We start from the raw sequence: 20,367 nt of genomic DNA, 5'->3' as shown, positions 1-20,367 counted from the left end.
TTGACGGTGGGTACGGGGAGAAGAGGTCACGAGTCCCAGCTATGGAAATGCTTCATTCAGGATGTGGGAGTTTAGGTTAGATGGTGCTGGGTGTATATACGGAGGGTGAGGGAAGCCCACGGGTGGGGAGAGAAGGTGCTGGGTTTATATACTGAGTGTGAGGGAGTCCCACAGGTGGGAGAGAAGGTGCTGGGAGTATATACTGTGGGTGAGTGAGACCCACAGGTGGGAGAGAAGGTGCTGGGTGTATATACTGAGTGTGAGGGAGTCCCACAGATGGGAGAGACGGTGCTGGGTGTATATATTGAGTGTGAGGGAGTCCCACAGGTGGGAGAAGGTGCTGGGGTGTATATACTGAGGGTGAGGGAGTCCCACAGGTGGGAGAAGGTGCTGGGTGTATATACTGAGGGTGAGCGAGACAACAGGTGGGGAGAGGTGGTGCTGGGGTGTATATACTGAGTGTGAGTGAGTCCCACAGGTGGGAGAGAAGGTGCTGGGTGTATATATTGAGTGTGAGGGAGTCCCACAGGTGGGAGAAGGTGCTGGGGTGTATATACTGAGGGTGAGGGAGTCCCACAGGTGGGAGAAGGTGCTGGGGTGTATATACTGAGGGTGAGGGAGTCCCACAGGTGGGAGAGAAGGTGCTGGGTGTATATACTGAGAGTGAGGGAGACCCACAGGTGGGAGAGAAGGTGCTGGGTGTATATACTGAGGGTGAGGGAGACCCACAGGTGGGAGAGAAGGTGCTGGGTGTAAATACTGAGGGTGAGGGAGTCCCACAGGTGGGAGAGAAGGCGCTGGGAGTATATACTGAAGGTGAGCGAGACCCACAGGTGGGAGAGAAGTTGCTGGGGTGTATATACTGAGGGTGAGGGAGTCCCACAGGTGGGAGAGAAGGTGCTGGGTGTATATACTGAGGGTGAGGGAGTCCCACAGATGGGAGAAGTTGCTGGGTGTATATACTGAGGGTGAGCGAGACCCACGGGTGGGGAGAGGTGGTGCTGGGTGTATGTTGAGGTGACAGTGAGAGAGAACAATGAGGGGAGAGAGTGGAAAGGAGACAGCTCTGGGCAAAGATATAATATAGAAGATCAGATATACCGAGGATCATGAAAGTGAAGAAGACGTGGTAAGCAGCATGGCCCTTGATGGGGAAGCCAAGAGAAGGCCTTATAAAAGATATGCAGGTGCCCTTCTAGAAGCTGCAGAAAGCCAGACTTGGGCCTTTAGCCACTAAATCAGGGCAAGTAATGGCACGTTACCCAAAATAGGAATGGACATCGTGTTCCCAGTTGAGCCTTCATTACAAAGATAATTAGATGCAAAAATAGCAGCTGTAATTGAGCCGATTAGCATGGATTTAACGCCCCATTACAGCAAATGACGTGATGTTATGGATGCCTTGGCGTTCCTCCAATGCCGACCCATGGATGGGCCGGGGAGAAGATAGTATCCACAGCTAGTAGGACGCTGACCCATGGATGGGACGGGGAGGAGAGGATAGTATCCATAGCTAGGACGCTGACCTATGGATGGACCGGGGAGGAGAGGATAGTATCCATAGCTAGGACGCTGACCTATGGATGGGCCGGGAAGGAGAGGATAGTATCCATAGCTAGGACACCGACCCATGGATGGGCCGGGGAGGAGAGGATAGTATCCATAGCTAGGACGCTGACCTATGGATGGGCCTGGGAGGAGAGGATAGTATCCATAGCTAGGACGCTGACCCATGGATGGGCCGGGGAGGAGAGAATAGTATCCATAACTAGGACGCTGACCTATGGATGGGCCGGGGAGGAGAGGATAGTATCCATAGCTAGGATGCCGACCCATGGATGGGCCGGGGAGAAGAGGATAGTATCCATAGCTAGGACGCTGACCTATGGATGGACCGGGGAGGAGAGGATAGTATCCATAACTAGGACGCTGACCTATGGATGGGCCGGGAAGGAGAGGATAGTATCCATAGCTAGGACACCGACCCATGGATGGGCCGGGGAGGAGAGGATAGTATCCATAGCTAGGACGCTGACCTATGGATGGGCCAGGGAGGAGAGGATAGTATCCATAGCTAGGACGCTGACCTATGGATGGGCCGGGGAGGAGAGGATAGTATCCATAACTAGGACGCTGACCTATGGATGGGCCGGGGAGGAGAGGATAGTATCCATAGCTAGGATGCCGACCCATGGATGGGCCGGGGAGGAGAGGGGCAAAGTAATGGCACGTTACCCAAAATAGGAATGGACATCGTGTTCCCAGTTGAGCCTTCATTACAAAGATAATTAGATGCAAAAATAGCAGCTGTAATTGAGCCGATTAGCATGGATTTAACGCCCCATTACAGCAAATGACGTGATGTTATGGATGCCTTGGCGTTCCTCCAATGCCGACCCATGGATGGGCCGGGGAGAAGATAGTATCCACAGCTAGTAGGACGCTGACCCATGGATGGGACGGGGAGGAGAGGATAGTATCCATAGCTAGGACGCTGACCTATGGATGGACCGGGGAGGAGAGGATAGTATCCATAGCTAGGACGCTGACCTATGGATGGGCCGGGAAGGAGAGGATAGTATCCATAGCTAGGACACCGACCCATGGATGGGCCGGGGAGGAGAGGATAGTATCCATAGCTAGGACGCTGACCTATGGATGGGCCTGGGAGGAGAGGATAGTATCCATAGCTAGGACGCTGACCTATGGATGGACCGGGGAGGAGAGGATAGTATCCATAGCTAGGACGCTGACCCATGGATGGGCCTGGGAGGAGAGGATAGTATCCATAACTAGGACGCTGACCTATGGATGGACCGGGGAGGAGAGGATAGTATCCATAGCTAGGATGCCGACCCATGGATGGGCCGGGGAGGAGAGGATAGTATCCATAGCTAGGACGCTGACCCATGGATGGGCCTGGGAGGAGAGGATAGTATCCATAACTAGGACGCTGACCTATGGATGGACCGGGGAGGAGAGGATAGTATCCATAGCTAGGATGCCGACCCATGGATGGGCCGGGGAGGAGAGGATAGTATCCATAGCTAGGACGCTGACCCATGGATGGGCCGGGGAGGAGAGGATAGTATCCATAGCTAGGACGCTGACCTATGGATGGGCCGGGGAGGAGAGGATAGTATCCATAACTAGGACGCTGACCTATGGATGGGCCGGGGAGGAGAGGATAGTATCCATAGCTAGGACGCTGACCCATGGATGGGCCTGGGAGGAGAGGATAGTATCCATAACTAGGACGCTGACCTATGGATGGACCGGGGAGGAGAGGATAGTATCCATAGCTAGGATGCCGACCCATGGATGGGCCGGGAAGGAGAGGATAGTATCCAAAGCTAGGACGCTGACCCATGGATGGGCCTGGGAGGAGAGGATAGTATCCATAGCTAGGACGCTGACCCATGGATGGGCCTGGGAGGAGAGGATAGTATCCATAGCTAGGATGCCGACCCATGGATGGGCCGGGGAGGAGAGGATAGTATCCATAGCTAGGACGCTGACCCATGGATGGGCCGGGGAGGAGAGAATAGTATCCATAACTAGGACGCTGACCTATGGATGGGCCGGGGAGGAGAGGATAGTATCCATAGCTAGGATGCCGACCCATGGATGGGCCGGGGAGAAGAGGATAGTATCCATAGCTAGGACGCTGACCTATGGATGGACCGGGGAGGAGAGGATAGTATCCATAACTAGGACGCTGACCTATGGATGGGCCGGGAAGGAGAGGATAGTATCCATAACTAGGACGCTGACCTATGGATGGGCCGGGGAGGAGAGGATAGTATCCATAGCTAGGATGCCGACCCATGGATGGGCCGGGGAGGAGAGGATAGTATCCATAGCTAGGACGCTGACCCATGGATGGGCCGAGGAGGATAGTATCCATAGCTAGGACGCCGACCCATGGATGGGCCGATGAGGATAGTATCCATAGCAAGGACGCCGACCCATGGATGGGCCGGGGAGGAGAGGATAGTATCCATAGCCAGTAGAAGACACGTTGACAAGTAAATCTTCAAAATAGTCACTTTTACTCAAAACAGGAGATACTGTGAGCACACCTGAGAAATAGTCATTTAATGTTGAAACTATCCAAATAAATTGGCTTCCCCCCTCCCCCCCCCCCCCCCCAGATACCTTAGGTATGCTCGCATAGGGGCAAAGTGTACTAATGGCAGTGACATGGTTAAGGGGTCAGTCCCTCCTAGCGGCAAAGTGTACTAATGGCAGTGACATGGTTAAGGGGTCAGTCCCTCCTAGGGGCAAAGTGTACTAATGGCAGTGACATGTTTAAGGGATCAGTCCCTCCTAGGGGCAAAGTGTACTAATGGCAGTGACATGGTTAAGGGGTCTTATGTGGGAGATCGATGCTACTTTTTTGCACAAAAGCCGACACCTATAAGCAGTGTTCGACAAACCTATACATTTGCTCACCCCGGGCGAGTGGATTTAACCCCCGGGCGAGTAAATATTGGCCCAAGCAGCACACGTTTGGTACTAGGTGACGAGTAGATTTTTTTGTGTGGCGAGTAGATTTTTTGTTGATTTGTCAACCACTGCCTATAAGTATAGTTAAACCATCTTTTAATGTTGGTTCCTAATCCTGAAGAACACAAACCTGCTTAACCCCATAAAACAGACCACACACACCGCTCTTCCACTGCAGAAAAGGATTCTGGGTTTGCTTCTCGTCCATTCTATGAATCCCTCTAAGCTTATTAGGCCTTCTGGTTTACCAGCACAGCTTGGGTTAAAGTGCACAGCCCGGAAACCTACTCAGGGACATCTATACGGCGAGCGGAAACGTGCGGGAAGGGGGGGGGGGGGGTGCGACATTTCCTCTGGCTGCTCCCTTTGTTGATTTCAAATGTATTAAACAAGAGTTTACACAGGGAAAGCCGTCACAATGGCAGGGGGGCAAGGAAATGTTCCACCATTCAAAAGCCCATGATAAATGAATTTCATTTAAAAAAAAAAAAGTCAATGAAAATCTTTGCTTTTAGCACAATTGTATTGTTTAGAGAAACCTTGAATTTAAATGTTTTTTTTTTAATTTTTTTTAAGGTTTTGGCTTTTTCCATTAGCCGTGAATCTATACGGTACATGCCTTGTCCAGCATGCAATAAAATACATTTCCCACTTCTCTATAAAAAGAAACGACCCTTTAGCAGATTAAGGAGCACCCTATATATATAAAAAAAAATAAAAAAAAACAGCATTATAAGATCAAAGAACAAATAACGTCAAAAAAAAAAAAAAAACAGAAGTGCCACAAAACGGATATATTCTACTTTTTCATTTATTTACTATAAATAACTTAAAGGGTGAACGCTACAAACATTTACAAGGCTCGTACAAAAAAACAAAAACAAATTAAAGTCGGAAAATATCCCACGTGGCAAGGAGTGGCGGGGTAAAAAAAAAATACCCCAAAACACTCTTAAAAAAAGAAGTCATTCGATAAGCAAAATAGCTGTAGTGATCAAGTATATAAAAGGTTCATGCTACCGTCATTTGCATTTAACTTGCTTTAAAAAAAAAAAAAAAAAAAAAAATTGATCATCCAGTGTCCTTAGTGTGAGAGGATTATGTCCGTTTCAACATTACCATGCTCAGAATCCAGGATCGTGTTCCGTGTAAGGTCACCCCAGGTCAAAAAACCATGACCCATTTCATACAAGGTGTATCGAAACAAAAAAAAAGGAGATGGACGTCTGTACCAAAAACAGAGCCTTCCCCATAGCCAACAGTCCGTGTGTCATATCCGTAGGGTACCGTTTAATAAACAGGTCACTCCATTGGGATTGTAGGGGTGTGTGCGATTGGTGTTGGGATATAATGCAAAAAAACACTATTCTGTAACAGAATTTGCATGCCAGTGTGGCTTACTGCATCCAATAACCATTGTGCCGTTGTTTACCGGTATAGCCAGATTACGGATGTGCCCCGATGTCACAATAAAGTCCTCCTCGGTTTCTCCCAGGAAATGAAATCACTGTAGGGGCCGGGGCTTCACCGTTTCTTCTTGCCATGCCTGAGGGTCTTCTTCCGCTTCAGGATCATGTCGTAGAGTTTCTCGAGCCCTTGGGGCAACCCTCTGCCGTCCACCGCGCTGCAGCCCTGAATGTGACTCAGAGTGGAAGACCCCAGTTCGTGAATGGCCAGCAGCTTCTCCACCTCCGGCACAGACAAGGCGGCGGCAACGTCCTGCTTGTTGGCCAGGACCAAGACGGGCACCCCGTGGTTTTCAGAAGTCCTGGTGATTTTGTGGAGCTCAACTTTGGCTTCCTCCATGCGCTCCGACTCGGAGGAGTCCACCACGAACACCAAGCCGTCGGTCCTCCGGGTGTAGGATTTCCACAAGGGTCTCAACTTCTCCTGGCCACCCACGTCCCAGACCTGGAAAGTAATGGCCCTGGAGCTCCCAACCGGGGCCTTGATTTTCTCCATGTTGAAGCCCTTGGTGGGAACGCATTGGACAAACTCCTTGAACTTCAGCCGGTACAACAAGGAGGTCTTGCCGGCCGAGTCCAACCCGATGACGACCACGTGTAGGGTCTGGAAGGTGGGCAGAAAGGAGGTGTTGGGTGCGATCTCCGTTAGATGGTTGCCCATGTCTTTGCCTGGGCGATTAGGTCTATTCTCCTTTGGAAGCTCTGAAGAACTTGAAGTCAATGGTGCTCAAGACGAAGGGGGGTCTTCAAAAAGGGATCACATCACAAAAAAGGTGTTAATTTCACCATGAAAGCCTTATCTGGAAAGAGAGAAAGAAAGAGACTATTAGGCCAACATCTGGTGCTGATAAAGAAATAATTAAGGGGAGAGGGGGAGGTGTTGTGGAGACAGCATGAAATCGGAGTACTCCCCCCACCACCCCCCTGCTGATAAATTGCCTACGTGTGCAGACTACAAAAAGGATAACATGGTCAACACAGGTTACACATGCTTTAAAAATAATGAGTCAGCAACCCCCCCAGAAGTCTACAGAGTTTTAACACTTACCCCCCCCCCCCCCATTGGTGTCTCGCTTTTAAGATTAAAGAAGGGGGTTAAAAGTTATGCTCTGTCTCATCTTCGGAGGTTAGCATTGGCAACCTTTAAAAAACTGCTCCAGGGCGAGTTCTGTTTTGGCCACCCCTAGCGCTTAATGTCAACCGCTTGCCTCTCCTGACCGGAGCATCGGGTGTTAATAAATAAAATTAAATAAAAACGGCAAATTAAAAGATCACTTGTGAGCACATTCGTACGTCTTAAGACAGGTCTGCAACCCTTGCGCCTTTCACCGTTATCCACCAGCACGCAGTGCTTCCCACTGCAGCAAGGGATTCTGGGAAATGACACCATTTTTAAAAATGTGTTTATTTTGGGATGCGCCCATTGTTTTAATTAGGGCAGAGCGTAGCATAAAATGCGGTATTCCTGAGCGCGGCTTCCATTGGTGCGGTATGAAATTAGGACGCCCCCCCCCTATTTGTGAATTATTTAAAGAAGAAGCAAAGCTAGACCGTTTTTTTGTATACATAGGATTGAAGTAGGGTAGGTATCCAGGGCTGAACCCCATTAATTTCAGCTCCGGGGAAGCCGATACAGACCTCCCCCCCTCATAGGGGGCATCGGTACCGCGTCCAAATAGGAAGCCGACCCTGAATCACAGCTTCCTATAGGCCTGCAGGGCGCGGGGAGGTTTGAAAAAGCGGCCATTATGTGAACCCTGCTAGCCAAGTGGAGTGGGGGTCCCCAGAGCCGAAATTAAAGGGGTTCCACTCCAGAGACCCCCTGTTTCGATCCAAAAAAGCTGAAGCAGAGGGTGAGAACAGCTGGGATTGCCTCTAAAATTAGTTTGTAAACACAGTGAGCTCAGATTCGGGGAGGGGTTCGACTTCTGACTGCTCCCTGCTGTCTGGATGCCAGTGCGTGTTCAACAAGAGTTTGCACAGGCAAAGCCCCCCACCCTCTCCCCTTATCTTTATCGGCTCTCTAAAGACAACATGGGGAGAAAAAAAAAACACAAGCTTTTCCATACCCCCAGCCTTTAAGAAATGCAGTTTGCAATACATTTCCAGGGTCACAAAAAGCCTCCAAAATCTTTGCTTTTAGCACCGTTACGTGCATTTGAGTAAGCCAATGAAGACTCCGTTACAAAATCGTTGCTCTTTTGGCCGTCTACCTTATTAGTCAACAGCCTTATTAGGGCCAAAAACACACCCTTGGGGTTTGCATCCCACTAGAGATGGGATTAATAGTCACAAATATTGATCCAGATCAGTGTTTCCAGACTCACGGTCCTCAGGGAACCCCCAACAGGTCAGGTCTTATGGGATATCCCTGCTCCAGCGCAGGTGGGTCAATCAAAATGGCCGAGCCGCCGATTGACCCACCTGTGCTGGAAAGCAGGGATATCCTTAAGACCGGACCTGTTGGGGTTCCGAGGACTTGGGCAAATACCGATGTACATAATACACTTCCATTGAAAAACGGGACTGGCTCGAACCAAAAAAAAAAAAAATCAAGGTCTTCGTGTACCGTAGGCGATCTCGGAATTCGAATCCAGGACCCGGATTTAAAAAAGACTTCCAAGGGTTTTTGAGCCTACGAAGAACCACAAGTTTATTTAGCAAGAATACAAAAACAAAAAAGGTCACCCCAACCCTCCGAATAAAGATAAAAATCGCAGTTGTTTGTTTGTTGTATCCAAGGTGGCCGGCCGTGCGTCTGTCACTCATAATACCGAGAGATATCTGGTCTGCAGGAGGAACAGAACTCAATCACAACCCCATTCGCGCCTCTGCTGGGGAGGGGAGTAGGACGGAGGGGAGGGTGGTGAGGGGAGTAGGACGGAGGAGGGGAGGGTGGGGGGGGGGGCAGTAGGACGGAGGAGGGGAGGGTGGGGGGGGAGTAGGACGGAGGAGGGGAGGGTGGGGGGGGAGTAGGACGGAGGAGAGGAGAGGAGGGGAGGGTGGGGGGGGGGAGTAGGACGGAGGAGAGGAGGGGAGGGTGGGGGGGGAGTAGGACGGAGGAGAGGAGGGGAGGGGGGGGGGGGAAGTAGGACGGAGGAGGGGAGGGGAGGGGGGGGGGGGAAGTAGGACGGAGGAGAGGAGGGGAGGGTGGGGGAGGGGGGAGTAGGACGGAGGAGAGGAGGGGAGGGTGGGGGAGGGGGGAGTAGGACGGAGGAGAGGAGGGGAGGGTGGGGGGGGGAAACTCAGCTAACAAGAATAGCTTACAAACACTGGAGATTCTGATCCAGTTGGTGTGGGGGCGTGTGGAAATAAAAATATATCAAATGTATTAGTAAAATTGTAATGATGTGATCTATATTACATTTGGAGTCTGCACAACGTGGGATTAAGCTGGGGAGGGGGGGGCGAAAGGTTTGTTTTGTAGATAAAAAAAGTTACGGCATGTATCAATAAGACCTCAAAATTTGTAGCTACCTCTTCTGCAAATACTATTGGCACGGTTGACAAAGTTGTGGCACCACAACTAACAACTACACTTAGTAAAAAAAACACACAACAGCAGAGCACACAAGCACTGCGTGAATAATAATAATAAATAATAATAATATATATCACACACTGAAATGTATAACAAATATTGTACAAATAAAATATCTGTAGCGATTCAGAAATAGAGAATACAGAAACTTTTCCACCAACCGACATCTGTCTAGGTATAAAATATTCCCCAAATTCTGCACTGCGGGCTTAAACCTACAGAAGCAGTAGATCAATTGTATGGATCCCCAAATGAATCAAGACTGCAGAAGTGGCTGCAAATTGGTGCATTCCCTGATTTAATCCGAGTGCTGTTCATTTCATCGCATTTCCTAGCGGAATATCACAAATCAAATCACCGGCTGTTGCGTATACTTCATTGCTTTTGTGTTATTAACTACCCCCCCATCAGTCACCCCAAAATAAAGTTATATATATTACAGCCACACTATTATTAATATCTCTAGCCTGGGTGGGGGGGGGGGGAACCCCCCTCAAGGATCATGCAGGTTAAGATCGCAGGCATACCACAAGAGATCCCTCATTGCATACATATATTGGCTAAAAAGTATACAAGGAGATTTCCAGCACACAGGAATATGCAGAAACCCACAGTATGGGGTGTATATGGGTTTCTATGTCACATTGTAAGGTTACACAGAAAGACAGATCACACAAAGCTTCTTAGATCCAAAATCCACATGGAGGAAAAATAAAAAACACACACACACACACACACACACACACACATTAGATCTCTAGGGTTATCCTATAAAGAGGACCCCCCTCCCCTTTACCTTATGCTGCAGGGGCATATAGGATTGCCTTACACATCCTAGCATTATATATGTGATATATAACACCTAGGAGTTCTCTTCACACAACAGATAGATCTACAGGATTGACCTAGAAATGAGATCCCTAACATCACTTGCCTCCGACACACACACACACGGGGAGATTTACCTGGTGCAGAATAAAAAAGGCATGCACAGTGTGTGTGTGTGTGTGTGTGTGTGTGTGTATATATATATATATACACACACACACACACACACACACACACAGGGGTGCAGAATAAAAAGGCATGCACGGTATATACAGGGGTGCAGAATAAAAAAGGCATGCACAGTATATACAGGGGTGCAGAATAAAAAAGGCATGCACAGTATATACAGGGGTGCAGAATAAAAAAGGCATGCACAGTATATACAGGGGTGCAGAATAAAAAGGCATGTACAGTATATACAGGGGTGCAGAATAAAAAAGGCATGCACAGTATATACAGGGGTGCAGAATAAAAAGGCATGCACAGTATATATATATATATATATATATATACACAGGGGTGCAGAATAAAAAGGCATGCACGGTATATACAGGGGTGCAGAATAAAAAGGCATGCACGGTATATACAGGGGTGCAGAATAAAATGCATGCACGGTATATACAGGGTGCAGAATAACTGCATGCTCAGTATATACAGGGTGCAGAATAACTGCATGCTCAGTATATACAGGGTGCAGAATAAAATGCATACTCAGTATATACAGGGGTGCAGAATAAAATGCATGCTCGGTATATACAGGGGTGCAGAATAAAATGCATGCTCGGTATATACAGGGGTGCAGAATAAAATGCATGCACGATATATACAGGGTGCAGAATAACTGCATGCTCAGTATATACAGGGTCCAGAATAACTGCATGCTCAGTATATACAGGGTGCAGAATAACTGCATGCTCGGTATATACAGGGGTGCAGAATAAAATGCATGCTCAGTATATACAGGGTGCAGAATAACTGTATGCTCGGTATATACAGGGTGCAGAATAACTGCATGCTCAGCATATACAGGGTGCAGAATAACTGCATGCTCAGCATATACAGGGTGCAGAATAACTGCATGCTCAGCATATACAGGGTGCAGAATAACTGCATGCTCAGTATATACAGGGGTACAGAATAACTGCATGCTCAGCATATACAGGGTGCAGAATAACTGCATGCTCAGCATATACAGGGTGCAGAATAACTGCATGCTCAGCATATACAGGGTGCAGAATAACTGCATGCTCAGCATATACAGGGTGCAGAATACTGCATGCTCAGCACACAGGAGATATGACAAGGTCACTGGATTTACCTGGTGCAGTGGCTGTGTATGGCTGGGGGTAATCCCTCTGCCCCACTCCAGCACTATCCTCTCTCCCCAGCTGCTGCTCCTGCACTGCCTGACTCAGCCACACACACAGCCTTACCCCCCAGCCCTGTGACGTCACAATGCGCAGGCCACGCCCCCCCTCCAGCTGTTACAGGCTGCAGCAGAGCTCCTCCCCTCCTCCCTGTTAACACCTCACCTGCCAGCATGGGCACCCAGCAGGGGGTATGTATATTTTATGTAGAGTTGCTGAAGCAGCAGCCTGGGTAATATATAATAGGGCGTGTCTATTTATTTAATGGTATTATTACTTATTAATTGTTGTTATTATTATTTATTACTATTTAATTATTGTTATTTATTATTGTGTATTTATTTATTAATTGTTGTTATTATTTATTCATTATTATTTATGAATTAATCAAGCCCACCCCCCCCCCCCCCCAAACGGGGCAGGTTTTCAGGATATCCCCGTCTTCAGCACAGGTGGCTCAATCAGAAGCAGAGACTGATTAAGCCACCTGTGCTGAAGCAGGGACTGGTTGTGTCACCTTTGCTGAAGCTGGGGCTGATTGAGCCTACCTGTGCTGAAGCAAGGGACTGAGTGTGCCACCTGTGCTGAAGCAGGGACTGATTGAGCCACCTGTGCTGAAGCAGGGACTTATTGAGCCAACTGTGCTGAAGCAGGGACTGATTGGGCCCAACTGTGCTGAAGCAAGAGACTGAGTGTGCCACCTGTGCTGAAGCAGAGACTGATTGAGCCACCTGTGCTGAAGCAGGGACTCATTGTGTCACCTGTGCTGAAGCAGGGACTGAGTGTGCCACCTGTGCTGAAGCAGGGACTGATTGTGTCACCTGTGCTGAAGCTGGGACTAATTGAGCCACCTGTACTGAAGCAAGGGACAGAGTGTGTGCCACCTGTGCTGAAGCTGGGACTGATTGTGTCACCTGTGGTGAAGTTAGGACTGTTTGAGCCACCTGTGCTGAAGCAAAAACTGAGTGTGCCACCTGAGCTGAAGCAGGGACTGATTGAGCCACCTGTGCTGAAGCAGGAACTGAGTGTGCCACCTGTGCTGAAGCAGGGGCTGATTGTGTCACCTGTGCTGAAGCTGGGACTAATTGAGCCACCTGTACTGAAGCAAGGGACTGAGTGTGCCACCTGTGCTGAAGCAGGGACCGATTGAGTCACCAGTACTGAGGCAAGGGACAGAGTGTGTGCCACCTGTGCTTAAGCAAGGACTGATTGAGCTACCTGTGCTGAAGCAGGGACTGATTGAGCAACCTGTGCTGAAGCAGGGGCAGAGTGTGTGCCACCTGTGCTGAAGCAGGGACTGGTTGAGCCACCTGTGCTGAAGCAGGGACTGAGTGTGCCACCTGTGCTGAAGCAGGGACTGAGCGTGTCACCTGTGCTGAAGCTGGGACTGATTGAGCCACCTGTGCTGAAGCAGGGACTGGTTGAGCCACCTGTGCTGAAGCAGGAACTGAGTGTGCCACCTGTGCTGAAGCAGGGACTGATTGTGTCACCTGTGCTGAAGCTGGGACTAATTGAGCCACCTGTACTGAAGCAGGGACCGATTGAGTCACCTGTACTGAGGCAAGGGACAGAGTGTGTGCCACCTGTGCTTAAGCAAGGACTGATTGTGTCACCTCTGCTGAAGCAGGGACTGATTGAGCTACCTGTGCTGAAGCAGGGACTAATTGAGCAACCTGTGCTGAAGCAGGGGCAGAGTGTGTGCCACCTTTGCTGAAGCAGGGACTGGTTGAGCCACCTGTGCTGAAGCAGGGACTGAGTGTGCCACCTGTGCTGAAGCAGGGACTGATTGAGCCACCTGTGCTGAAGCAGGAACTGATTGAGCCACCTGTACTGAAGCAAGGGACAGAGTGTGCGCCACCTGTGCTGAAGCAGGGACTGGTTGAGCCACCTGTGCTTAAGCAGGGACTGAGTGTGCCACCTGTGCTGAAGCAGGGACCGATTGAGCCACCTGTACTGAGGCAAGGGACAGAGTGTGTGCCACCTGTGCTGAAGCAGGGACTGATTGTGCCACCTGTGCTGAAGCAGGGATATCCTGAAAGCCTGACCTGGTAGGGGGACTTGAGGACTGGAGTCACCCCTGCCTTAAACAAATAGTCACCTCTTGCAGCCAACCTAGGGTTAAATCCTCCTAATCCCAAAACAGCACGTGGGCGCCCTCTTGTGGCAATATGCCGTTTAGGTCTTAAAGTAGCCACCTGCCCTGGCCGTTTGGGGGGTGGGGGCGGGGTGAAGGGTTTTGAAGGGCTCCCCCCCCCCCCCAAGCGCAGCTCCTTGGCCCCCCGATGTTCTCTCCCTCTTGGATGAATATTTCCTCCCGGACAATATCCCGACCGGTGGGCAGCCAATAGGAAGCGGCAGCGTTGACATGGCGGCTTTTCATTGGCGGCCCGGCGGCCATGTTGGTAGTTTTTAGGCCTCAAGCTAATTTCTTCGATATCGCCGCAGAGAGCTGGCAATCTAATTTCGGTGACTGAGGCACAGGGAGATCATGTGACTTGCCCAAGGTCAGGCGGAGAGGTCATTTAAACAGGGGTTCACCTAGACTAACCCATTAACCACGTCCCTGTCATTAGGTCACTTTGCCCCTACGTGGGACTGACCCTTTAACCCATTAAACACGTCCCTGTCATTAGGTCACTTTGCCCCTACGTGGGACTGACCCTTTAACCCATTAACCACGTCCCTGTCATTAGGTCACTTTGCCCCTACGTGGGACTGACCCTTTAACCCATTACACACGTCCCTGTCATTAGGTCACTTTGCCCCTACGTGGGACTAACCCATTAACCCATTAACCACGTTCCTGTCATTAGGTCACTTTGCCCCTACGTGGGACTGACCCTTTAACCCATCACACACGTCCCTGTCATTAGGTCACTTTGCCCCTACATGGGACTGACCCTTTAACCCATTAAACACGTCCCTGTCATTAGGTCACTTTGCCCCTACGTGGGACTGACCCTTTAACCCATTAACCACGTCCCTGTCATTAGGTCACTTTGCCCCTACGTGGGACTGACCCTTTAACCCATTACACACGTCCCTGTCATTAGGTCACTTTGCCCCTACGTGGGACTAACCCATTAACCCATTAACCACGTTCCTGTCATTAGGTCACTTTGCCCCTACGTGGGACTGACCCTTTAACCCATCACACACGTCCCTGTCATTAGGTCACTTTGCCCCTACATGGGACTGACCCTTTAACCCATTAAACACGTCCCTGTCATTAGGTCACTTTGCCCCTACGTGGGACTGACCCTTTAACCCATTAAACACGTCCCTGTCATTAGGTCACTTTGCCCCTACGTGGGACTGACCCTTTAACCCATTAACCATGTCACTGTCATTAGGTCACTTTGCCCCTACGTGGGACTGACCCTTTAACCCATTAAACACGTCCCTGTCATTAGGTCACTTTGCCCCTACGTGGGACTGACCCTTTAACCCATTACACACGTCCCTGTCATTAGGTCACTTTGCCCCTACGTGGGACTGACCCTTTAACCCATTAAACACGTCCCTGTCATTAGGTCACTTTGCCCCTACGTGGGACTGACCCTTTAACCCATTAAACACGTCCCTGTCATTAGGTCACTTTGCCCATACGTGGGACTGACCCTTTAACTCATTAAACACGTCCCTGTCATTAGGTCACTTTGCTCCTACGTGGGACTGACCCTAACCCATTAAACACGTCCCTGTCATTAGGTCAGTTTGCCCTTACGTGGGACTGACCCTATAACCCATTAAACACGTCCCTGTCATTAGGTCACTTTGCTCCTACGTGGGACTGTCCCTTTAACCCATTAACCACGTCCCTATCATTAGGTCACTTTGCCCCTACGTGGGACTGCCCCTTTAACCCATTAAACACGTCCCTGTCATTAGGTCACTTTGCCCCTACATGGGACTGACCCTTTAACCCATTAAACACGTCCCTGTCATTAGGTCACTTTGCCCCTACGTGGGACTGACCCTTTAACCCATTAAACACGTCCCTGTCATTAGGTCACTTTGCCCCTACGTGGGTCTGACCCTTTAACCCATTAAACACGTCCCTGTCATTAGGTCACTTTGCCCCTACGTGGGACTGACCCTTTAACCCATTAAACACGTCCCTGTCATTAGGTCACTTTGCCCCTACGTGGGACTGACCCTTTAACCCATTAAACACGTCCCTGTCATTAGGTCACTTTGCCCCTACGTGGGACTGTCCCTTTAACCCATTAAACACGTCCCTGTCATTAGGTCACTTTGCCCCTACGTGGGACTGTCCCTTTAACCCATTAAACACGTCCCTGTCATTAGGTCACTTTGCCCCTACGTGGGACTGACCCTTTAACCCATTAAACACGTCCCTGTCACTAGGTCACTTTGCTCCTACGTGGGACTGTCCCTTTAACCCATGAAACACGCCCTTGTCATTAGGTCACTTTGCTCCTACGTGGGACTGACCCTTTAACTCATTAAACACGTCCCTGTCATTAGGTCACTTTGCCCCTACGTGGGACTGACCCTTTTACCCATTAAACCTGTTACTCAATCAATCAATTCGTATCGACACTAACCAGCATAATCTGAAAGCTGCAAAGATCAGACTTTTCATCAGATTCTGCCGTTCCCTCGATATATACTGTTTGCTTATAAGACCATCTCTGTTTCACAATAAACCTGATATCTATAGGGGTAAAATGCGTTTCCGGACAACTAATAAATATATATACAGCTCAACCCCCTTATAACGCTGCGCTTGGGGTCCAAAGAATCACATCGCGCTATAAGCGGATCGCGTTAGAAATAATGTACCGTTGTATGCATTGTACAACAAAGTATTTAAGACGCCAATAACCGTGTTGTAAAGTATTCATCAATACGATAAATTGGGAGCCACGCGTGCATCGCGATATAAGCGGATCCGCGTTGTAACGGATCGCGCTATAACGGGGTCGAGCTGCATTATTATTAGGTCACTTTATTCCCTTTAAATGCTCTGATACATTACCCGGCCCAGTGAATCCGCACACCTTATTTAGCCTGCATCAGACATACAGTGTGTTGATGAGATTAAACCTTAAACAATATACTTTTAACTATCAAAAGCCGAAAGGTAATGGCCTCTCTGAATAGCAATTTACAAAGCAAAAGACAGCTGTAATCAGAGGCTTTTGTTTTAACAATAGTGGGGTAGATTTAGCCTGTCTGAGAGCTTTTCACCTTAACTATGTCTAATCAACACCTAGTTCAGGGTTTTTTGTCTGCAGGAGCATATGCAACCATCAGTTTAGAGACACATTAAGTGGTCCTATGCACTAACATTGCTTTTTGTGCATTAAAATTGCAACGCCGAACCTTGCATCCCAATGAAGGTCGCTGAGTGACTTTGGAAATACAGTATAATGCATTATGTGTTCTTTGTTTTGCTAAATGAATGTTGATACAATTGAAATGATTTGTATTTTTTGGGGGGGGGTTATTTATAACTAGTGTTAGTAAATATCAATTGAAGCTGTAATGTTCTGTAGAATAGCCTTGCTGTAAAATAGCATATTATTTTATTTTATTAACCTATATAATGAAACATTGTATGTTGTGCATCAACCACATTTTTGGGGTTGTTACAGAGATGCTTAATTCTGCGTTGACGCTATGAAGATTTTTTTTGGTTCACCATGAATGATTTTGATGCACTTTTAATTGATTTTGTGATGCACAGAAATATTCATTTTTTGTACTTGCCATTAAGTTATGAACGGGCAGTGCCAGACATTTCTGTGCGCCCAAAACATGAAAATACGGAGGGGCAGTTTGGGGATTTATTAAGCGTTTGTTCCCCCCCACGCGCTCAGGACACTATATACTGCCTGGAATCGGTCACACAGTTTGGGGGATTATTAAGCGTGTGTTCCCCCCATGAGCTCAGGACGCTATATACTGCCTGGGATCGGTCACACAGTTTGGGGGATTATTAAGCGTGTGTTCCCCCCACGTGCTCAGGACACTATATACTGCCTGGGATCGGTCACACAGTTTGGGGGATTATTAAGCGTGCGTTCCCCCCACGCGCTCAGGACACTATATACTGCCTGGGATCGGTCACTCAGTTAGGGGGATTATTAAGCGTGTGTCCCCCCCCACGCACTCAGGACACTATATACTGCCTGGGATCGGTCACACAGTTTGGGGGATTATTAAGCGTGTGTTCCCCCCACGCGCTCAGGACACTATATACTGCCTGGGATCGGTCACACAGTTTGGGGGATTATTAAGCGTGTGTTCCCCCCACGCGCTCAGGACACTATATAATGCCTGGGATCAGTAACACAGTTTGGGGGATTATTAAGCGTGTGTTCCCCCCCACACGCTCAGGACACTATATACTGCCTGGGATCGGGCACACAGTTTGGGGGATTATTAAGCGTGTGTTCCCCCCCACACGCTCAGGACACTATATACTGCCTGGGATCGGTCACACAGTTTGGGGGATTATTAAGCGTGTGTTCCCCCCACGCGCTCAGGACACTATATGCTGCCTGGGATCGGGCACACAGTTTGGGGGATTATTAAGCGTGTGTTCCCCCCACGCGCTCAGGACACTATATGCTGCCTGGGATCGGGCACACAGTTTGGTTAGCGATAGTCTGTGGAGTCACCAATAACATTTATTCATATGGGGCTCAAATATTACAGTAAAAAAGGCTTGGAAACTTCACTAATAACACACAGATAATTTTATATATATGCATATAACCATGTCACTGCCATTAGTACACTTTGCCCCTAGGAGGGACTGACCCCTTAACCATGTCACTGCCATTAGTACACTTTGCCCCTAGGAAAGACTGACCCCTTAACCATGTCACTGCCATTAGTACACTTTGCCCCTAGGAGGTACTGACCCCTTAACCATGTCACTGCCATTAGCACACTTTGCCCCTAGGAGGGACTGACCCCTTAACCCTGCAACTGCCATTAGTACACTTTGCCCCTAGGAGAGACTGACCCCTTAACCCTGCCACTGCCATTAGTACACTTTGCCCCTAGGAAAGACTGACCCCGTAACCATGTCACTGCCATTAGTACACTTTGCCCCTATAAGGGACTGAGCCCTTAACCATGTCACTGTCATTAGTACACTTTGCCCCTAGGAGGGACTGACCCCTTAACCATGTCACTGCCATCAGTACACTTTGCCCCTAGGAGGGACTGACCCCTTAAACATGTCACTGCCATCAGTACACTTTGCCCCTAGGAGGGACTGACCCCTTAAACATGTCACTGCCATTAGTACACTTTGCCCCTAGGAGGGACTGACCCCTTAAACATGTCACTGCCATTAGTACACTTTGCCCCTAGGAGAGACTGACCCCTTAAACATGTCACTGCCATTAGTACATTTTGCCCCTAGGAGAGACTGACCCCTTAACCCTGTCACTGCCATTAGTACACTTTGCCCCTAGGAGGGACTGACCCCTTAACCATGTCACTGCCATTAGTACACTTTGCCCCTAGGAGAGACTGACCCCTTAACCATGTCACTGCCATTAGTACACTTTGCCCCTAGGAGAGACTGACCCCTTAACCCTGTCACTGCCATTAGTACACTTTGCCCCTAGGAGGGACTGACCCCTTAACCATGTCACTGCCATTAGTACACTTTGCCCCTAGGAGAGACTGACCCCTTAACCATGTCACTGCCATTAGTACACTTTGCCCCTAGGAGGGACTGACGCCTTAACCATGTCACTGCCATTAGTACACTTTGCCCCTAGGAGGGACTGACCCCTTAACCATGTCACTGCCATTAGTACACTTTGCCCCTAGGAGAGACTGACCCCTTAACCATGTCACTGCCATTAGTACACTTTGCCCCTTGGAGGGACTGACCCCTTAACCATGTCACTGCCATTAGTACACTTTGCCCCTAGGAGAGACTGACCCCTTAACCATGTCACTGCCATTAGTACACTTTGCCCCTAGGAGAGACTGACCCCTTAACCATGTCACTGCCATTAGTACACTTTGCCCCTAGGAGGGACTGACCCCTTAACCATGTCACTGCCATTAGTACACTTTGCCCCTAGGAGAGACTGACCCCTTAACCATGTCACTGCCATTAGTACACTTTGCCCCTAGGAGAGACTGACCCCTTAACCATGTCACTGCCGTTAGTACACTTTGCCCCTAGGAGAGACTGACCCCGTAACCCTGTCACTGCCATTAGTACACTTTGCCCCTAGGAGGGACTGACCCCTTAACCATGTCACTGCCATTAGTACACTTTGCCCCTAGGAGGGACTGACCCCTTAACCATGTCACTGCCATTAGTACACTTTGCCCCTAGGAGAGACTGACCCTTAACCATGTCACTGCCATTAGTACACTTTGCCCCTAGGAGGGACTGACCCCTTAACCATGTCACTGCCATTAGTACACTTTGCCCCTAGGAGGGACTGACCCCTTAACCATGTCACTGCCATTAGTACACTTTGCCCCTAGGAGAGACTGACCCTTAACCATGTCACTGCCATTAGTACACTTTGCCCGTAGGAGGGACTGACCCCTTAACCATGTCACTGCCATTAGTACACTTTGCCCCTAGGAGGGACTGACCCTTAACCATGTCACTGCCATTAGTACACTTTGCCCCTAGGAG

The 20,367-nt window shown here is 49.1% G+C and overlaps 1 protein-coding gene across 1 annotated transcript; it reads right to left on the bottom strand.

Moving 5' to 3' along the window:
• Positions 1-5,302: 5,302 nt before the first annotated feature.
• ARL4D (ARF like GTPase 4D) lies at positions 5,303-11,781 on the bottom strand. Its single transcript, XM_075580318.1, has 2 exons — positions 11,663-11,781; positions 5,303-6,775 (listed from the first exon to the last, which is right to left on the bottom strand). The coding sequence occupies exon 2, from the start codon at positions 6,634-6,636 to the stop codon at positions 6,034-6,036; it is 603 nt and encodes a 200-aa protein (XP_075436433.1). The 5' UTR covers positions 6,637-6,775; positions 11,663-11,781; the 3' UTR covers positions 5,303-6,033.
• Positions 11,782-20,367: the final 8,586 nt, after the last annotated feature.

Source organism: Ascaphus truei, chromosome 23 (assembly GCF_040206685.1).
Source record: "Ascaphus truei isolate aAscTru1 chromosome 23, aAscTru1.hap1, whole genome shotgun sequence".
Taxonomy (NCBI): domain Eukaryota; kingdom Metazoa; phylum Chordata; class Amphibia; order Anura; family Ascaphidae; genus Ascaphus; species Ascaphus truei.
Note: the sequence above shows the minus strand (reverse complement) of the source record. Positions and strands in the feature narration are given on the sequence as shown.